The sequence below is a fragment of the Geotrypetes seraphini genome, chromosome 1 (assembly GCF_902459505.1).
Source record: "Geotrypetes seraphini chromosome 1, aGeoSer1.1, whole genome shotgun sequence".
NCBI lineage: Eukaryota > Metazoa > Chordata > Amphibia > Gymnophiona > Dermophiidae > Geotrypetes > Geotrypetes seraphini.
This window is the reverse complement of record NC_047084.1, coordinates 24,368,733-24,391,118: the sequence shown is the minus strand read 5'-3', so window position 1 is coordinate 24,391,118 and position 22,386 is coordinate 24,368,733. Positions and strand designations below refer to the sequence as shown.

At 42.3% G+C, this 22,386-nt stretch overlaps 1 protein-coding gene across 2 annotated transcripts in view; it reads right to left on the bottom strand.

The window, feature by feature from the left end:
- FCHO2 (FCH and mu domain containing endocytic adaptor 2) overlaps positions 1 to 22,386 on the bottom strand; it is a 349,104-nt gene that overhangs the window by 241,180 nt on the left and 85,538 nt on the right. For both annotated transcript variants that reach the window (XM_033929206.1, XM_033929212.1), the window contains exon 11: positions 14,558 to 14,582. In XM_033929206.1, coding sequence (XP_033785097.1) covers positions 14,558 to 14,582 — 25 coding nt within the window. The remainder of the gene's footprint in view (positions 1 to 14,557; positions 14,583 to 22,386) is intronic.

Here is a 22,386-nt window from a genome sequence, read left to right as displayed (position 1 = left end):
TTCTTAAATAATCCATATACTTCTGGAAAAGAGATTCCACTCAGGATACACAAAGAATTTGTGATTAAATTGTACATAGGGTTGGTACCAACACCTAAGTTCTATAAAGTTCAAATGATTAGAGGCACATTAATTAAGCCATATTTTCTGGAATTTCCTTTATGTATCAAAATACAATATGTACTTGTAGATTATAACGAACTCTGGGACACAGATATATGAGGGGTGTTCAATAATTTATCTACCCGAGTATGAAAGAAATTAGAAAGCGTGTTCAAACAAGTCTGTGCATGTTGTGACATATTTCAGGGCTACTCATGCACAGTTACAGCTCAGTGTGAGTCTAACATTCCAAGAGACCGGTAAAAAGTCTGCCCCATCATCATACAAAATAAAATTTTGGAGCAAGTGGCTTAAGAGGGGTAGACAGTCCATTGAAGATGACTTTCACACTGGATGGTCTGTGGAAGCAACTTCCACAGAAATGTGCCACAAAGTCGAGGATTTAATTTTGTCAGACAGATGAATTAAGGTTTCCTGAATACCTGAAGAAATGGGCATCTCAGCGGGTAGAGTTTGGAAAATAATTCATGAAAAATTGGGCATGTCCAAGGTTAGTGCAAGATGATTTCCAAGAATGCTAATGCCATGTCAGAAGACCACGAAGCTCCAATGCTGTCAGGAGAACTTGGAGATGCTCCTTGAAGACCAAGTGAAATTTTTTCATTGTTTGGTGACTGGAGATGAGACTTGAGTCTATCACAGAGATCCTGAGTCCAAAATACAGTGGAAGCACAAGTCATCCCTCACCCCAAAAAGTTCAAGACAGAAAAATCTGCAGGCAAAGTCATGGCAATTGTCTTCTGGGATGATGAAGGACTTTTGATTCTGGCGTTCATGCAACACAAGACAACCATAACCACAGAGAGTTACGCCAATACAATGATCGCTTGACGGAGTCAATCAAGGAGAAGAGACACGGAAAACTCAAACAGGTGTGCTGCTTCTTCACGACAATGCACCAGTGAACATGTGACAACAATCAAAGGCTGCCATCCGAGAATGTGGGTTTCAGCAGCTGAACCATCCACCCTACAGTTCTGATCTGGCTCCCTCAGATTATTTCCTGTTCCGAGTTTTGAAGAAATCTCTCCATTGACAGCAGTTTTAAAGTGATGAAGACGTCAAGGAAGCTGTGATGTCCTGGTTTTGAAGGTCAAACAGATGAAGACGTCAAGGAAGCTATGATGTCCTGTTTTGAAGGTCAAACAGAATAATTATTTTCAGAGGGGTTAAAGACATTGCAGGAAGAGTGCATGAAATGTATGGAGCTATCAGGGAACTATATTGAAAAATAAAACAAAGATTTTGAAAATTCTTTTCTTTCCTACCGAGGTAGATAAATTATTGAATGCCCCTCATATACACTCATAGGAACTAGCTTTTGAAAATGATTAGGGTTGCTCAACTTATAACACACAACTAATTTTCCCTCATCTAGAAAAGACAAGAAAAAAAGGAAAAATAAAATATATCTGGTAGTGCAACCAGCCTGTATCTAAATGTCAAGAGCAGGGCAGGTAATGTGGACATATAGAAAGATTAGGTTCTTACTAGAGAATGACACGGTGGCGGTTTACCCACGGCCACCGCATTTTAGCCGCGGGTCACCTGCCGAAAACGGGGAAGAAAACTAGCAGTCGCTGCGGCGACGGGGACAAGGCCATTCACCGCCCGCGGGGCGGTGAATGGTCTTGTTCCCCGCAGTGAGGCATGAAGGATCGCGCGGTCCCCGCAGTTCACACCCGCCTGCCCAATCGATTCTAGTGTTTAGCCAGCTCTCTCCCTTCTCCTCACCTTAGTTTGTAGAATTTCTTTTTCGGCGACCTGCACGCTATCAGAGAGCCGCGCACCCGCTGCTGCTCAGTTTCGAATCGATCTTCTGCTCTGACGCAACCGGAAACAGGAAGTTGCAGCAGAGCAGAAGATTGAACACTGAGCAGCCGCGCGTGCGCGGCTCTTTGGGAAAGCGTGCAGGTCGCCGAAAAAGAAAACCTATAAACTAAGGTGAGGAGAAGGGAGAGAGCTGGCTAAACACTAGGATCGATTGGGCAGGCAGGTAGTGGCTGCGGGGACCGTGCGATCGCTAGTGTTCCCGGCTCAAATTGGAAGGAGGGAGTGAAAGGGAAAAGGATTCTGGGCCAAGGGGATGAAGTCGGAAAGAAAACCCCACAGCAGGAAAGAAAGGGAAGGACTGGCAGGTGAGCCAGATGCTAGAAGCAGGGGGGGGGGGGGAAGAAAGAGGGAAAAAAACTAGATGGGGTTGAAAAGAAGAGACACACTGGTATGGAAGAGGAAGATAGGGGAATAGAACAGATAGGGGAATAGAACAGACATTGAAGGAGGGTGGAGAGGAACAGACCCCCAAGGGAAATGTGGAAGACAGAGTGGGAAGAAGACAGATGCCAGACTATGCGGGAGCGGAGGGAAGAAGATGGGTGCTAGACCAATTGGGGGGGGGGGTTAAGGGAGAGGCACAGTAACAGCAAATGGAAGACGCAGAGAGAAGACACACAGTGGATGGAAGGAATTCAATGAGAAGATGTGGAAAGCAGAAACCAGACAACAAAGGTAGAAAAAAAAATTATATTTATTTATTTATTTTTTGCTTTAGGATAAAATAGTATATTAGTTGTGTTGATAAAAATTTATAAACAAAGCCCTGCCAGCTGAACATCTCTTTCTCTAGTTCAGCAGCAGGAACTTTGATTTATAAGAAAGGAATAAGCTAAATATTACAGTACTAAGGCTTATATGGATGCAGCGGGGACGGGGCGGTGAATGGGATGGCAGTGGCGGTGACGGGGCGGTGAAAGGGATGGCGGTGACGGTGACGGGGCGGTGAAGGGAACGGCGGTGACGGGGCGGTGCAGAGGATGGTGGGCCGGTGACGGGGCGGTGACGGGGACAGATTTTTTCCCCGTGTCATTCTCTAGTTCTTACCTCAATCTTCTTTCTTGTAAATGGGTCTAGTAGTCCTGAATGCCGGGGTTATACATCTAAACCTTAAGTTGCTTGCAAAATGACAACACTCATCAAATCCGCCTCCTTCCCTGTAGGCTTGCTCCTGTCCCCTCAGTTAGTACATAAGCAGTCAAGAATTGTTCTGCCCCAGTGGTTTCATATTAGTTTATGATATAACTCTAAGATGTGTTTAATGTTATTCTCACTCCATAGAACTTTAATGCTGCAGTCATTTCCTGCTATGATGTGTGACCAATTCATTGTAGGCAATATAGTCTCGTACATACTGCAGCCACCCCTGCTTACATGTATAAGCTTTGATTCTAGTGGTCTTTCTCCTATAACAGTGGTATTTAACCCAGTCCTCAGGGACCATCTCGCCAGTCGGGTTCTCAAAGTCTTTGTCATCCATTATTCATTGTGGATATCCTGAAAACCCGACTGGCCAGGTGGTCCCCAAGGACTGGGTTGAATATCACTGTCCTACAAGACCTCCCTTTTCCTCTCATCTAAGCTTGAATCCTTAGTTTCACTGCTCTATTTCCTGGTCACCTCTACAACCTTTGCTCTGATATGTCTGCAAAGGTATGACCTCTGTCTGCTCCTGATGCCAAGCTCTGTCTCTATTGATCTCTTCTCTTCACCCCTTCTAGCCTTATGGGTACTCCCTGAGAATCCTTTGGCTGAGGGTTGGTCACACTTTTGTTTCCACCTGAAATACATGTGACTCTCCCGAACAAAGGACTAGTCTTTTCACCTGAAGTTATCCAACCACACACATGAACAATTCAGCATTTCATCTCTGCAACCTGGAATACCTTACTGTTTAACTATTCTCTCAACGCTGCCACAAAGCTTCTGTTCTTCAAATCTTCACCTCTAGCTGTATTATTAAAAAATATACCAATTGTGAGTACATCTATTATATTTATTCAATAAAGTAAATTTCAGAAAATTATAAGGACTTCCCACGTGTGTGATAGTGTGCTAAGGTTTAGCTGTCTAGAAAGTACAGTCTATATCAGCTTAGAGAGTCCTGGACTGCAGTAGCAACGCTATATGAGTCCAGAATAAGAACCATTGTAATGGAAGACCTCACTGGAAGGAGGGCAACTAGGAGAACTCCCCAATACTACACTTCTGTTCTGCTCTGAAACAAATATAACATTACCAGAATTATACAAAACTGTGTGCAACTGGCACTAACCTTCATGGAGCTCATAACTACTCGCATGACCTGCTAAGAAGCAGAAACTCAAACTTGATATCCCTCCTTTTTATTTTTTCAGCTTAGCTGAGAGACAGAGAAATTCTTAATTTGCAGACTCTATGAATGATTTAGCACCGGGTTCTCCACGAATGTGCTGTGCACTACAGGAGAGAGAGGCGGCCCCCTTCTGTCCGCACTCCAGTCCCAAGGTGTGTGGCTCTGTTCACCATCTGGATATCCCTGGCCTCTTCCCCTGAAATCAAGCCTACTGTGGATCCCCAGTTCTGGAGGACTTAGAGGAGTCTGAGCCCAAGGTTCCCACCCCTCTCCCACAGCACATGGATTCTCCTCAGCTGACCATCTGGCACAAACCTGGCATGATACAAGAGCAGAAAAACTAGAGGGGTTCTTCCCTATCAATTTTAAGCAAAATCAAGAGGTTTTGAGGCAGATAGAGAGGCTTTAGAAAAAACATAATTTAAAATCCAAGATGGCCGCCATCAATGAATTTGTGGCAAAAACGGCCTGGTGGGCTCCCCTGAAGTTCAAAAACTACAGGAAAAGAGAGACCCCTAGCTCCGGGCTCAGAAACCTCAAATTTCACTTTTCTAGACCTCCCCCCCCCCAATTTTCCCCATAGGCTATAATAGCCTTACTCACTGTGCCTGACTGCTTCAGCTCAGAAGTGCAGCTGGAACAAATGGAGAACTCTGCCTCACAGGTTTGTTCTACAAACTTGGTCTTCAGACTTCTAGTCGGACTGATGTAGGACTGAGCCTCAACCCTCAGAAATACTCTCGCTATGAAGGGGAGAGGACCATGCAGCCAGCCTGCTATTAATCCCTGCCAAGTCATGAAAGAACCAAACAGCCTGCTGATAAATCAGGGATGCAAGAAGATATTCAGGGGACAGCCCCCAAGTTCCAAAAGTATTACAGCAGAGTGGCTAGACAGGTGTCCCTGAGGGCTGACCCTGCTAGCAGCAGACTTCTGCCACGCAAGTCTTTGACTTCTCTTAGGCAGAGGTCCTAACAAGAGGAAACCTCTGGACACTGTTTTGTAAGTCTTTCAATGTACCAAAAAAATGTGCCACAGTGTCTATCACCACAGATATTGCCACTGTTGGGGTACATCAAATGCCTCCAAAGCTTATATGTGATACTTGCCCCTGGATTCTATAAGTCACCCAAATTTGGGCACAGATCCTAGATCCACATGCAAACTAATTACTTGATGAACCATGAACAATTATTGATGTTAACTGGCACTAATTAAGACACATGCAGCTCTGCCTATAACATAACACAATACTTATAGACCGTGTTACCAAAAAGTTCTACGCGGTTTACAAAAGATTATAAACATTAAACATAATCGTATATTTGAATGAGTCAGCTAGTCAGGTATTTGGAGAAAAGATAGGATTTTAGGTGTTTTCTAAAATGTCTGTAAGAAACTGGACCAATAATTTAAAGGCTGAAAATTCAAAATAGGGTCTAATTGTTCAAAGTCTCCATAAAGTAAAAATAACTTTTACCTACAACAACATCTATCTGGGTTTTCATAGTAAGATGTTTATCTAATATGATTCCTAAAATTTTAATCGTTGGATGGATTATATAAGATGTTGAAAGTATATTGATGGAAAGTTCATGAAAAATTCTGGTAGGAGATGCTACAAAGAACTTTGTTGTATCAGGATTAAGCTTAAGTATGAATTGCTGCACGATGCACCTAGATTGTCTCACATACAATTCAATAGGGGGCATGATCAGGAGAGGGAGATGGGTGTATCAAAAGCATTCCCAAAATTTAGGAACGGTATTATAGAATAGGGTCTTTTACACACTCAACTGCCATTAGCTGCACGGCAACATTTATGCCAGGTTTCAGTAGGCATAAGTCCTCAACCATGCCCAAAATAACCCTTCAGGGGCACCTCAGCTCAATCTAATATGCACTTTTAGTTGGACTGATATGAACTATTTTCAGAGAGGTTAATTTGCCTGCCTAAATGGATCTGAAAATTTTTATACAACACATAAATAAGAGTTACTAGAACAAATATATTTAAATGCTCCTTAAATTCAAATAGGAACATGAATTTCAACAATATTGTTCAACTTATATAGTTCAAATCTGTATAAATACAGACACATATAGGTGCAATTCTGTAAAGGTCACCAGAAATCTGAGAGCACCAAAGCTGTTATAGAACATTAGCTTAAATTAGAAAAGATGCACCTAAATTTAGGTGCAACTGTTTACACCTGCTTTATAGCATGTATAAATGTTAGTATCTAAATGTAGCACTTGCACACGTAATTGAAATAATCCCACAACAAGCAGGCAGAATATTCTCACATACAGATTATGTCATTCACAGAACCTATCACAGACCTTCTAAAGTCAGGGATGTCCAACCTGCGGCCCGAGGACCACATGTGGCCCCGTGAAGTATTTTGTGCAGCCCCGATCGAGGACGATGCAGTGTTTTCCTCTGCTGCCCCCAGGTGTTTACCGTCTTGCCGGCTCCCTCATCTGTCTTGCTGCAGCGTTTGTGCGTTTGCGTGGCCCCAGAAACATTTTTTTCGGCCAATGCGGCCCAGGGAAGCCAAAAGGTTGGACACCCTGTTTAAACTGAACTGTAACTTTAAGAACTTATAAGACTGCCCTTATAGCGCATGCACAGGTGCCTTCCCACCCACTGCCAGCTTGAAGGACCATCAGTACTTTGTTTTCCGCAGAGCTGAGAGTCATATTTTGGTTTTCTCTGCATACGCCTTCTATTTAGGCGTGTATCATATGTGTTTTTAACATACATCTTTATTCGTTTATTTTCTACATGTATTATTCTGCTCCATGCTCCAAATTCCCAATCAACTAGAAACAGATGCTTTTATTCTCAACTGGCAAGGCAAGTTCTTCTATGCATTTCCTCAAATTCCTCAACTCAGGCTTAGGCTTCGCGAGGAACCAGCCACCATGATGCTCATAGAACCTCGGTTCCCGCTCCTCCTGCAAATCAGCAAAAATTAACTGATCACTCTGCACATTTTTCCCAACACTGCTGACTCAGAACGAGGGCTCTCTACTGCATCCCAATCTATGTTCTTTAGCTCTCTCAGTGTGGTATCTCTCTTCCAACTAACGTGTTTCCCCGAAAATAAGACAGTGTCATATTAATTTTGGGTCCAAAAAACACACTAGGGCTTATTTATGAGGATGTCTTATTTTTTTCATGTACAACAATCATCTCTCCCTTCTTCTCCTCCACCTCAATTCTTCCTCTTTCCTTTATCCCCCCCAATCCCATGTGCAGCATCATTCCTTCCCTCTTACCCATTCCCTTGTGCAGCATCTTTCTATCCTTCCCTCCCATCCCCCTGTGCAGCAGAACCCCACCGACCCTCCCACCATGTAACTGACATACCTCCGCTCCGAGGCCTCCTAAAGCAGCAGGGGTGGGTGTTGCTGAATCGACGAGTCCAATTTTTTCAGCAAATCAGGCAGCACTAGTGTCAGGGACATTCGGGGTGGGGGGCCTTCGGGGGTCGATATTAACTAGGGCTTATATTAGGAGCATGTTTATTTTTATTAATTCTTTTTTCAGTTTTAAAACTATGATTGTGCACAAGAGATGATGCATTTACATAAAATATTAACACTACAGCACAATAAACTTGATAGAAAAAATGACAAGACTTATTTCCCCCACCCCTTTTCCCAATTGAATAACAATTCATAAAAATACCTATAAACAACCTATCTATACCTCTTAATCAGTGCCAAAACATATCCCCCTCCCCCCACCCCGGATGTGTATGATTTCCTCATTTATATAAATAAATCAATCATACTAGGGCTAATTTTTGGGGAAACAGGGTAGTAGATACACTTTCACTGTCTGCACCAGTGTCAGCTATCACTGAAGTGTCTAGGAAACCTTCCACATGGCGCTGTTACTGCTTCAAGTAAACTTGCTTTTCATTGTGGTGTAGTGTCAAATCTCTGGATCAGGTGACCTATCCTCTTCCATCCATACTAGATTATCTACTACACCTCTCTAATTCTGGACTAAAGCTGCCAAATTGAATGGTTGGTTTGGAAAAATTATGTTAGGATCCTCTTCTTATCTTGATTTTAGAAAATTATTGAAGACCCAACTATTTGAAAAATTTGTATCCTAACTGGTTTTCTCTTTTAAAAATTTTATACTTCCGTTATGTAATGTATCACCTTTTAAATTGTATTTTTACTGTATGATCAGTTATTTGTTGTAAACCGTTCACAACCATTCTTTTAAATTGCACTTAAAAAAAAAAAATTATATTCTTCTCTGTAGGAATAGCTCTTATTTATTGTACATTGTTTAGAATTGTACTTTCCTTTTAAATTGTACTCTTCACTGTATGACTAGTGCTTATTTGTTGTAAACCGCCTAGAACCATTTTTGGTTAGGCGGTATATAAAAAATAAAATTATTATTATTATTAAAGACTAATTCAGTTAAACATAGAAACATAGAAATAGACGGCAGATAAGGGCCACGGCCCATCTAGTCTGCCCACCTCAATGACCCTCCCCTCTACCTTTCTCTGTGAATAGATCCCACGTGTCTATCCCATATGGCCTTAAAATCAGGCACGCTGCTGGCCTCAATAACCTGTAGTGGAAGACTATTCCAGGGATCAACCACCCTTTCAGTGAAAAATAATTTCCTGGTATCCTCGTGCAGTTTCCCACCCCTGATTTTCCACGGATGCGCCCTTGTTGCCGCGGGACCCTTGAAAAACAAGATATCTTCTTCCACCTCGATGCGGCCCGTGAGATACTTGAATGTCTCAATCATGTCACCCTTCTCTCTGCGTTCCTCGAGTGAGTACAGCTGTAATTTATCCAAGCATTCCTTGTACGGGAGATCCTTGAGTCCTGAGACCATCCGGGTGGCCATTCTCTGGACTGACTCAAGTCTCAACACATCCTTACGGTAATGTGGCCTCCAGAATTGCACACAGTACTCCAGGTGGGGTATCACCATGGATCTATATAATGGCATAATGACTTCAGGCTTATGGCTGATGAAACTCCTGCGTATGCAACCTATGATTTGCCTTGCCTTGGATGAAGCTTGTTCCACTTGATTGGCAGTCTTCATGTTCTCATTGACGATCACCCCTAAGTCTCATTCTGCTTCAGTTCTTGTCAGGATCTCACCATTAAGGGTGTAAGTCTTGCATGGATTTTGGCTGCCCAGGTGCATGACTTTGCATTTTTTGGCATTGAAGCTGAGTTGCCAGGACCTAGACCAGCGCTCCAGTAGGAATAGGTCGTGCATCATGTTGTCGGTCATTAAATTTATGTCTGTTGTGCTTTTGCCCACTATGTTGCTTAGTTTGGCGTCATCGGCGAATAATGTTATTTTGCCTCGCAGCCCTTCAGCCAAGTCTCTTATAAAGATGTTGAATAGGATTGGAGCCAGGACCGAGCCCTGCGGCACTCCACTGATCACCTTCGTCATTTCGGAGGGGGTGCCGTTCACCCTAACCCTAACCCTCTGAAGCCTACCTCCAAGCCAGTTCCCAACCCATTTCGTCAATGTGTCGCCCAATCCTATAGAACTCATCTTGCTCGGCAACCTGCGGTGTGGTACGCTATCGAATGCTTTACTGAAGTCCAGGTATACGATGTCCAGGGACTCCCCAACATCCAGCTTCTTCGTCACCCAGTCAAAGAAGCTGATCAGGTTGGATTGGCAGATCTCCCCTTAGTAAATCCATGTTGACGGGGTCCCGTAGATTCTCCTCGTTCAGGATCGTATCCAATTGGCGTTTGATTAGAGTTTCCATTAGTTTGCACACTATTGATGTGAGACTTACCGGTCTGTAGTTTGTCGTCTCCATCTTGGAGCCTTTCTTGTGGAGTGGAATGACGTTAGCCATCTTCCAGTCCAACGGGACGTTACCCATACTAAGGGAGAGATTGAAGAGCGCGGATAGCGGTTCCGCCAAGACATCACACAACTCCCTGAGCATCCTGGGGTGTAGGTTGTCTGACCCCATTGCCTTATTAACCTTAAGCTTTGACAGCTCGCAGTAGACACCACTGGGTGTAAACTCGAAATTACTAAACATGTCAACTGCGTCAACCTTTGTCTGTAGCTGAGGGCCGAGTCCTGGTGCCTCGCGAGTGAAGACTGAGCAGAAGTATTCATTTAACAGTTGGGCTTTCTCCGAGTCCGATTCTACATAGTCTCCGTCTGGTTTCCTAAGACGTACTATCCCGCCTGAGTTCTTATTTCTGTCACTGATATACCTGAAGAAGGATTTATCTCCTTTCTGGATGTTCTTAGCTAGAGACTCCTCCATGCGGAATTTGGCCTCCCTTACTGCTGTTTTGACGGCTTTTGACTTGGCCAGATAGACTTCCCTAGAGTCCTGTTTCCCTGATTGTTTGTAAGAGATGAATGCTTTTTTCTTCTCCTTGATGAGGTCCGAAATCTCCACAGAGAACCACAGTGGCTTATTGTTCCTTCTCAGTGCTATAAATGTTTTTCATGCTCCACAGCTTTGGCAGTACATCCTCTGGTTTCTAAATTCATGAAAGGCCTTTATAATACCAAGCCTCCTCTGAAGCTTCACCAATGTGTCTTGGAACTTTATTGTGGTGTTTTCCACCCTCATGAAATTTCTATTTGAACCACTTTCAACTTCATCTCTCAAGAACCTCACTTGGAAAGTGCCTTCCTTATTACTCTCACATAAATATGCTGAGTCAGTGAACTCCAGGCACTAGTAGCATATCCACTTTATACTATATTTTATCCCGATAAGGAATAAAATCATTTTGGAGTTTCATCTCAACCAGTCCAACAATCTTCCAGTATTTTTTCCAAAGTCACATGCTCACCCTGGGGAGGAGGCGCTTCACACATTGGACTGCAGACATGCGCTCTAACTTGCACTTGGATAGAAGCCTGATAGAACTTCTCAGCTTTTCCTAGCATTTGACCCGAACAAGCTGTGAACCCTTATGACCAAGAGAACTATCTCCACATGGACGGCAGACTCCATCTAATTCTGCTATGTTCAAACTGGTCTGACGCTAGAGGGTCATGTTACCATTCATACGGTACAAGCAATGGCAACTTTAGTAGCCCATCTACACTCCACTTCTACTGAAGACATTTGCAAAGCAGCCACCTTAGGTCATACATTCATGACCGTGGGAAATCTTTCCAGTCAGGATAGTCAGTTAGGCCACAAAGTTCTCCAAATATTAAGCGCCAATTAGAAACCAATTTCCCTCTAAACCTATTTGTTAACTGAAAAGTCCTCATATGTGAGAATATGCAGCCTGCTTGTCCTGGGATAAAACTCAGTTACTTACCTGTTAACAGGCATTATCCAAGGACGGCAGGCAGATATTCTCACAACCCACTCTCCTCCCCTTCTTGGCTTTGTTACTGAAATGATGGTCCCGTGAGCTAGCAGCAGGCGAGAAGGCAGTATGGGCAGTCTTTTAAGTTCTTCAAGTGACAGTTCACTTTAGACCAAGGGTGTCAAAGTCCCTACTCGAGGGCCGCAATCGTCGGGTTTTCAGGATTTCCCCAATGAATATGCATGAGATCTATTAGCATACAATGAAAGCAATGCATGCAAATAGATCGCATGCATATTCATTGGGAAAATCCTGAAAATCGGACTGGATTGCGACCCTCGAGGAGGGGCTTTGACACACCTGCTTTAGACGGTCCATGGATGATGTCACCTGCATGTGAGAATACAGGATGTCTGGGGCAGTACTTGGAGAGACCACCTAGGAAAGAGACTTGGGAGTTCTGACAAGTCGATGAAGCCATCCACGCAATGCGCAGTGGCAGCGAAAAGGGCAAACAGAATACTAGGAATGATAAAGAAGGGGATCATGAACAGATCGGAGAAAGTTATCATGCTGCTGTACTGGGCCATGGTGTGCCCTCACATGGAGTATTGCATCCAGCATTGGTTGCCATACATGAAGAAGGACACGGTACTATTCGAAAGGGTCCAGAGAAAAGCGACTAAAATGGTTAAGGGGCTGGAAGAGTTGCCGTACAGTGAGAGATTGGAGAAACTGGGTCTCTTCTCCCTTGAAAAGAGGAAACTGAGAGGGGACATGATCGAAACATTCAAAATACTAAAAGGGAATAGACTTAGCAGATAAAGACAGATTGTGCACCTTCTCCAAGGTAGGGAGAACAAGAGAGCACTCTCTAAAGTTGAAAGGGGATAGATTACGTACAAATGTAAGGAAGTTCTTCTTCACCCAGAGAGTTGTAGAAAATGGAACAATCTCCCAGAATCTGTTATAGGGGAAAACATCCTCCAGAGATTCAAGACAATGTTGGATAAGTTCCTGCTAAACTGGAATGTACGCAGGTGAGGCTGGACTCATTTAGAGCACTGATCCTTGACCTGGGGGCTGCTGCGTGAGCAAAATGCTGGGCACACTGGACCATTGGTCTGACCCAGCAGCGACAATTTTTATGTTCTTATGCTCTTGACTGCCTACTATCCATGGATAACACCTGTTACAGTAAGTAACTGTGCTGTATTCTAGGAAGCACATGCAAGAATAACTGGAATGCCAATGACTTGCTCACATCCCAACAACACAAACACCCTCTTTGGAGTCACATGCTTGACAATTTAAGAGCACATTTTATAGAATAGGTACATAACTCACATGCGTAACTCCAAATTAGTGATAGTTAAAAGTCACATCCTTACACTCTGACGGGTAGTTCCTGATCTCATCCAACTATGGGCAAAATATTTCAATCTAGAAGAAATACAGACTGTAATTCTTCTTATGTTATATATATATAATCCAATGCCCTTGCCTGAAGATTTATGTGGGATAGACTACTAGACCGATAAAAGTGAGGCTTACTGAACATAAATCTCATGTGCATTTGTTAAATGAAACAGCTTCCCTTGTCCGCCATTGGAAACTGTTACAGGATTTAAGATGGAGATCCATAGAGATCAGGATGCAGACTCTTAAAATACAAGAACTTCGATGGATGGTTCTATTAAATACTATGATGCCTCATGGGTTAAATGAAATCGGGGACTGGATGACTTCTGTAGATTAAATATTAATCAGTGTCCATGTGATTTATCTATACGAGTTTTCAGCATGCTCATTGGCTCCTTTGGGATGATGTCAGGGGGATTTCCTACTTTTGAGCATAGCCAGACGCTGCGGCCATTTTGAGCTTAGAGCGGCAGATTGTCAGGAATAGCAGTTATATTAACAGTGCTTTTACAAACATGTAAGTGTTTTGAGATTTAAATTGGAGGGTGTGGAATCTTGGCTTGTGTTGTAATACATTATGTTAATATCTTTTAGAGTCTACCCCGGCCCTGAAGAACAATTTGAAACATGTCAGGAAACACAGGGGAGACATGTTAACTAAAAGATATTCACTACAAAGCTAAGTTTAAAATTATTTATCTATAAAATGAAAAATTAGCTTTAAAATTAATGTTTCATAAGAAGAAAAAATAGGTGCCCGGGACTATTGAGGATTGCAGCCAGGCGGTGTTATGTTACACCATCGGTAATCTGAAGACCCTATGCACATTAAGTAATACATGTTATAGCTCAAGCTCAATTATATGGAAGTTGATTGGGATCATATATTTTAAGAAGTGACATTTATAAGGTTTGTTGTACAAGGCATCAGCCATACAATCCACTCCAGAGATGAAAAAATCCAAATCATGAAGCACCAGTGTCAGGATCCTTCCTGCTTAGATCAAGCCCAGTGATCTCTTAATTATTGGATTTTTTTTTAAAACATAAGCACAACTTAGAGAAACACTTAGGGCCTCCTTTATCAAGCTGAGGTAGTGAGTGCTTCACAGCAAATGCACCAAAACCCATTCAATCCCTATGGGCTTCAGAGCATTTATCACATTGGCCCACAATATTCGACTTGATAAAATAGGCCCTTAGTAGTTTTATTTTTCAAGAAATTTGTGTAATGAGCACTTTTACAGAAGAATATAAGATTATTATTTAAAAAATTAAAATGCCCTTAATTTAAAAATTATCCACAAATTATAGCTGCCACTGCAGAAAGTTCTGCATCTTCAATGTCCATATTACTACAACCCACGGAGAGAAAAACAAGTTAATGAATTACAATGCTACTACTGAATCCATAATGATATGGTGATATTTTTCTTATGAAGGAACAAAGAAATCCTAAAATATTTAGTCATGATAACATCAATACAAAATGGTTATTAAATAAAATTTACAAATACTTACAACTGAATCAGTATCTGTGCATTCCCTGTGTTTAAAGGAAACAAAAACATTATTCAATACATCAAAGTCAAGAAAATTTAATCATGCATTTTGGGGGGAAAATGATTAATTTTGTTCCAGTGTTGTTTCCCATTCTTATTCCCTCAACTACTCAGACATAAATTCATCTACGCATAAGAAATATGCAGTAACCTTTGGGTTATATACCGTCATGTGAAAAAATTAGGACACCCCATGGAATGTTCTTTCTTAAGAAATGTTCACCTATCGATGTGAAATGATAAATAGTGTTAGAAGTAGTAGATCCTACTAACAACCTAAAACCAAAGTAAATTAAAAGAAGGAAATATAAGAAACCTAATAGGTGCTCATGAACAAATGTCCTTTCCTTGCCAATACCTGAGACAATCTGTGGTAAAGCATAGAAGCCAAATAACATAATTTACCTTCAGGGTAGAGTAAAGAGAAGATGGTCAATGTATCTACTAATGCCCGTACTGTGGAACCACAGAACTCTGGAACAACCTCTCATCCCCCCTCAGAAATTCAAGCTCCTTCCAATCCTTCCGCAAACCCTTGAAAACTTGGCTCTTCTCTAAAATCTAATCACCTCCTGTTCTCTAGTACCCTGTCCCTCTCTATCTTCTCAGCCCTCTCCCATATCCTTTCATTGTAGTTCCTTTTCCTCTTAACTTCTGTAAACCGTGCCGAGCTCTGCGCTTGCGGAGATGGTGCGGTATACAAACCTAAGGTTTAGTTTAGTTTAGTACTAGGGGAAATAAGGTTCTGGTTCTGCGCGCTGAAACCTCCTTAGAAAAATTTAAAAGCAAACTAAAAAGCTATCTTCATAAAGATGCATATGAATCTTAGATCAGATAATCTTTTTTGATTTTCCTATTTACTTCTAGATTAAGCCTTTTTTTAAACATTTTTTCCAAACCAAATTTCATTTAAAAAATTTTTAATACCCTTCCTGATGTTCCTTTCCTAAATGTTTTTTTCTTTTTCTTTTTTTTTCTTTTAAATCAAATGTAGTTTTTCCTGATATTCCTTATGTATCTTTGATTAACTATGGATAGGTTTGTATGTTTATTATCTCAAATGATTTTATTTGTTCCCCCAAATTTTTATTATTGTTATACGCATTGAAAATACTTGATATCGCGTTTAAATCAAAACTACAATAAAGTTGAAACTTGAATAGGCTGATTTGGATTTAGTGGCAATCACGGAGAAGTGATTCACAGAGAACCATGCTCAGGAAAGACAAGGAGGAGGAGTAGAGTGTGTGGCATAGTGGATCAAATTACAGCCTCAGCACCCTGATGTTGTGAGTTCAAACTCCCGCCACGCTCCCTGTGAACCTGGGCAAGTCACTTACCGTAATTCTCCACTGCCACAGGTATATTAGATAGACTTGGACAGATTGAGAAAATGCTTGAGTACTTGATTTGTAAACTGTCCTGAGCTCCTCAGGGAGAACAGGCTAATAAACTGAATAAATGAATGATGTTAAAGGTCATATTAAAGCACAAAATTGCAGGACCTACAGGGTAAGGAAGAGGCACTGTGGGATTAGAAAATGTATTTACACTGTTGGGACATACAGGCCTCCTTCACATAAATTCATAAGAAAACCCCCAGATAGACCAATCATATCAGGATGCAGTTTTTTCTGATCAGGATCTTTCTGAGGATCAGGATTTTTCTGATCAGTTTTTTCTGAGCAGGATCAGAAATTTTCTGATGTGTTTTTCAGGCCATACGTATCTTTAAGAGATTCATATTTATTATTTACATTTCTTATATACTGTTTCTATTTGAAGTGTTTACATTCAAGTACACTAAGTATTTCTTCCTATCTGTCCCTGTGGGCTCACAATCTAACTATGGTACCTGGAACAATGGAGGGTAAAGTAACTTGCCCAGTCAAAAGGAGTGGTACGGGAATTGAACTTACAACCCTAAGGATGCTGAGGCAAGGATTCTAACTACTAGGCAACTCTTCCACTATTCATATCATTAACATATTAGAGGAATACAATGGAGATTTAAATGATATCCTTCTAGCCACATTAGATTGAGGCATTGTATACTAATATACCTTAGAACAAACCTAGCCATCATTGAGAAAGTACTGAGGAGAGTAACAAATTGCAAATTCCCAAATTACAGTGGTGCCTCGCACAGCGAACGCCTCGCACAGCGAACGCTGCGCACAACGAACTTTATGTCTTGATTCGTACAACGGACTTCGTTTCACACAACGAAGTCCGGGGTTCCTGCGGGGTTGGATCGCAGCGGGGTTGGTCGAGCCGCGAGGGTAGTCTCCTTCTCCTTACCTGCCCTGTCGCAGCACACAGCCGAACGGAAATCTTCCCGATGTCAGCGCTGACGTCGGAGGGAGGGCTTAAGCAAAGCCCTCCCTTCCTCCGACGTCAGCGCTGACATCAGGAAGACTTCCATTCGGCTGTGTGCGGCTGCGGCAGGGCAGGTAGGAAGAAGGCAATGGCGAACGAAAGAGGGGGGAGGGGGCGGTCCGCCCCGAAGAATGTGCACAGCTGGTCAGGTCCCCCGATCGACCGACAACAGGCCCGGCCGACAAACCTCCCTGCCCTGTAGCCGCGAATCTAAATTACCTCTTACAGCAGCTTCAATAATCCAGCTGCTGTAAGAAGGTAATTTAGATTCGCGGCTACAGGACAGGGAGATTTGTCCGACCGGGCCTGTTCTGTTGTCGGTCGGGTGCAAAAGCGCCACAAAGGTGGAGGCAGGGAGGGAGGAAAGGTGGAGTGGAGAAGAAAAGACGCTTAAGGGGGGAGAAGGCCGTTGAAAGCACATGTTGGAGCAGGGGATGAGAGGGAGGGAGAGAAGGGGAAATATTGGACAAGGGCAGAAGGGATGCTAAATCATAGGGTGACAGGCAGAGAGAACAACAGGAAAAAGAGTGGAAGCAATCTTGAACCCTGAGGGTGAGGGCAGAGAGAGGTGGTGAGATGATTGATCATGGGGAGAGAGACAAAAGGGAATAGAGATGGGATAGGAAGATAGTGGAAGTAAAAGGACAGGGAGATGTATGTTTTTAGATGTATCTAAATAAAAATAATAACAAAAAATTTATCTTTTTTATGTCATCTTAGCATATTTTATGCTGCAGAACGAATTATTTTTTTTTACATGTATTCCTATGGGAAAACGCGTTTCACATAACGAACGTTTCACATAACAAACTTGCTCCTGGAACCAATTAAGTTCGTTGTGTGAGGCACCACTGTACTTCATAACATAGCTATAAAACTAATTTTCAAACTGAAAAAGAGTGATAGGATCACACCTTATCTTAAGGAGTTGCACTGGCTACCGGTAGAAGCTAGGATCCTTTATAAATTCTATTGTGTATTGGGGACACACCAGATTACATTTCACAACGTTTTAGGTTCTCTAACAAATCAATTATGAATTTAAGGCAAAACCATACCTTCTGTTTTCCTGAAATTAAAAAGATAAAATACATCAGAATTTTCAATTCAACCTGGGCTTACCAAGCAGCAAAATTATGGAAAACTCTGCCTATTGTGAGCAATAAACAATTTAACTTTAAGAGTTTCAAAAAAGTGCAAAAGACCTATTTGTTTGAAGAATTTGTACTTAAAAAGATAACTATTTGCTAACCAGTGATGATGAGGAGGAACTGAAAAGAAATCTGGAAGATGTACTAAGCCAAATCGACAAGTTAAAAAGTATTAAATCACCTGGGCTGGTTGATATACATCCCAGGGCAATAAAAGAACTCAAACATGAAATTGCTGACCTGCTGTTGCTGATCTGTAACTTATGGCTAAAATCGTCTGTAGTACCTGAAGATTGGAGGGTGGCCAATGTTACACCAATTTTTTAAAAAGGGTTGCTGGGGAGAACAGGGAAATTACAGACCAGTAAGCCTGACTTCAATACCAGGCAAAATGGTGGAATCAATTATAAAAAACTAGTGTTTTAGCCCGTTACATTAACAGGCACTAGAGTAGATGTCTGTCTGGCTTTTTTTTTAATTTGTCTCTCTCCTTGGACGCTGTCTGTCTGTCATTCTTTCTGTCTGTGTCTCTCCCTGGCCCCCTGTCTCTCTATCTTTATTTCTAACTCTATCCTCTTCCCTCAATCCTGCATGTGCCCTTTTTTCTTTCTCCTCTCCACTTCCTTCCAACGTCTGCTCCCCCTGTCCCCCACACTTCCATTCAGTGTCTGTCAGAGAGGAAGGCCTAAAGCCGGCAATAGCAGCAAATTGTAAACGCTGATGCTGCCTGAAGCACCCGAGGCAGACGCTTCTCTACCCTCCCAGCCCAACCCCCGTTGACTCTCTTATGTCTCCCTCCCATGCGACATGACCTTAACAAACCTCCCTCCAGCGTTGGCAGCCGCAGCACGCTAAAGAGGCTGCTTCGCAGCTTTCTCCTGCAGTTGAGTCCCTCTGTCGCGTCACTGATGTCACCAGCAGGAGACTCACCGGCAGGAGAAAGCCACGAAGCAGCCTTTTTAGCGTGGTGTGGCTGCAAACGCTGGAGGGAGGTTTGTGCCGGTATGTGGCTGTGAGTTCAGTCGATTTCGGGCCTCCTACGACCCCCGTCTTTGTAGAGCAGGGAATCCAGCGCTGGCGGCGAGTCCTGCCGGCTAGTGTAGGTAGGTGTAAGGCTGGGGACTCGCGCATGCGCATTCCTGCGGCCAAAGACCTTCGGATCATGGAAGCATGCAGATAGGAGTGCGCATGCGCGGCTAGGGTTTTATTATATAGGATAAAATTGTGAACACATAGACAAACATGATTTAATGAGACAGAGTCAGCATGGGTTGAGCCAAGGGAGATCTTGCCTCACCAATTTGCTTGACTTCTTTGAAGGTGTAAATAAACATATGGATAAAAGGTAAGCCGATTGATGTAGTGTATCTAGATTTTCAGAGAGCATTTGACAAAGTTCCTCATGAGAGGCTCGTGAGAAAATTAAAGAGTCATGGGATAGGTGGCAAAGTTCATTTGTGGATTACGAATTGGTTATCGGATAGAAAACAGAGGGTAGGGTTAAATGGTCATTTTTCTCAATGGAGAAGAGTAAACAGTGGAGTGCTGCAGGGATCTGTACTAGGACCAGTGCTATTTAACTTATTTAAAAATGATCTGGAAATTGGAATAGCGAGTGAAGTGACTAAATTTGCAGATGACACTAAACTGTTCAAAGTTGTCAAAACGCATGCAGATTATGAAAAATTGCAGGCAGACCTTAGGAAATTGGAATACTGAGCATCCAAGAGGAAGATGAAATTTAATGTGGACAAATGCAAAGTGATGCACATTGGAAAGAATAACCCGAAACACAGTTACCAGACGCTAGGGTCCACCTTGGGGGTTAGCGCTCAAGAAAAGGATCTGGGTGTTCAATGAGTGGCGGCGGCTAAAAAAGCAAACAAGATGCTGGGAATTATTAAAAAAGGGATTGTTAACAAGACTAAGAATGTTATAATGCCCCTGTATCGCTCCATGCTGCGACCTCATCTGGAGTATTGCTTTCAGTTCTGGTCTCCTTATATCAAAGATATAGCGGCACTAGAAAAGGTTCAAAGAAGAACTCATCTCGTATGAGGAAAGACTAAAATCGTTAGGGCTCTTCAGCTTAGAAAAGAGATGGCTGAGGGGCGATATGGATTGAAATCTACAAAATCCTGAGTGGAGTAGAACGGGTACAAGTGGATCGATTTTTCACTCCGTCAAAAATTACAAAGACTAGGGGACACTCGATGAAGGTTCAAGGAAATACTTTCAAAACCAATTGGAAGAAATTTTTTTTCACTCAGAATTGTTAAGTTTTTGCCAGGTATTAGTGGCCTGGATTGACACCGTGAGAATGGGCTACTGGGCTTGAAGGACCATTGGTCTGACCTAGTAAGGCTATTCTTATGTTCTTAATGTTGTATTAGTTGTATTAGTTCATTTATTTTTATGTAAACTGCTGTGAACTTCCATAAGATATTGATGGAATATAAATAAAGATTGTAATGTATTCAATGGGACTCTTGGAACTTTGGCATTAACTGAAAATGATTTCTGTTTCCAATGAGTATTTTTCAAATAGATTAAGAAGACAGCAATCGGCTCTTCTATGGTCCCTGACTTAGCCAACCTTTACGTAGCCAATTTTGAGGAACTATATCTTAAGACTACGGTAGTCCTTTTCAGGATGAGATAAAATTATATAAACAGTATATTGATAATATATTTCTATTAAGGAAGGGGAGAACAGAGCAACTTGTTATTTTCAGAATGGCTGAATTCTAGGGATTCAAATCTACGTTTCAAGATGCAATATCATGAAAATGAAATACCTTCTTTTTACATATTTTAATCAAGATGACTAATTATAAGTTTACTACCTCTTTTTATAGAAATCCTAAATTTAGGAACTCTTTTACAAGTTACCACAATAGGAATTGTAAAGAAAACCTATTGTTATGTACTGATTTAATGATTTTGAGATTCAAGCACAATTGATGATCTCTCGATTCATAAAAAGATGGAACTCTACAAAATGTATTTCTGACAGCTTAACAAAAGCACGTATTGCCAGAAGAGAAAATCACTTATTCGAGAGACCACCAAGATACAAACTAAACTTGATTCATTACACCAGAGATATCCAGAATATCATTAGGAAACATTGGACCATCTTATCTTCACACACTTATTTAAAAATAAACAGTCTGTGTCATTGCATACTCACACAGTAAAAATTTGTAGTTCCTTCTGTATTAAGCACAGTTACTTACCAAAACAGGTGTTATTCAGGGGCAGCAGACAGATATTCTCACACATGGGTGACGTTACCGATGGAGCCCCCGGTACGGACACTTTAAAAGTGCATCGCAACTTTAAGATTTTAAAAAAGTTTGTGACAGCCTGCACCGTGCATGCGCGAATGCTTTCCCGCCTGACGGGATCCTTCAGTTAAGATAAGTCCATCTCCCCTCCTCCACCAAGTTCATTTCTCCCATCCATCTTCTCCAATCCACCAACTCTACTCTCCCCCATCTACCTTTATTTTGACGTTACAACATGTTGCCGGTGGCGATAGTGATTTAGCAAACAACTCCTATCTCCACTGCTTGCGTCTTCTCTCCACTGTGGCCCGCCCTCAGTGAAAACTTCCTGTTTCCGTTTGGGCGGCCGAATGAAGAGAAGACACCCGGAGTAGCGGCAGGGTAGTGAATCACATTCACAACCGCCGCTTTTACCTGGCCAGGGAGGAGAGGAGAAATACTTCTGGCTGGGAAAGAGAGAGCCTTGCTGCCACCGATCTGCACACAGAGATCCGTTCAGGCTTTTCTCTGCCACTGGAGTCCTTGCTTCTGATGTAACTTCTGGTTTCACAAAACCGGAAGTTACATTAGATGAAAGGACTCCGGTGGCAGAGGGAAAGCCTGAACAGGTCTCCAGCAAGGGGGCCGACGAATCGGTAAGTTCAATATTTTGCCAAAACAAATCGATTCGAATCGATTCACCTGAAGTGGATTGGTGAATCGATTCGAATTGCGAATCGGGCAGCACTACTACAGAGACCTGTGACGCTTGTTGGGAAGCGGATGGTCTCTTAGCTAGTTTCCCTGATGCCAGAATGTCCTGCGATGCCGATGTTGATGCTTTCAACTAGAGAATGACATGGGGAAAAATTTGTCCCTGTCACCACCCCGTCCCCGCGACCACTGTCTCTGTCACCATTGTCCCCTCCCTGTGCCCGCAACCACTGTCCCCTCCCCACAACTACTGTCCCCGCAGCATCCATACAAGC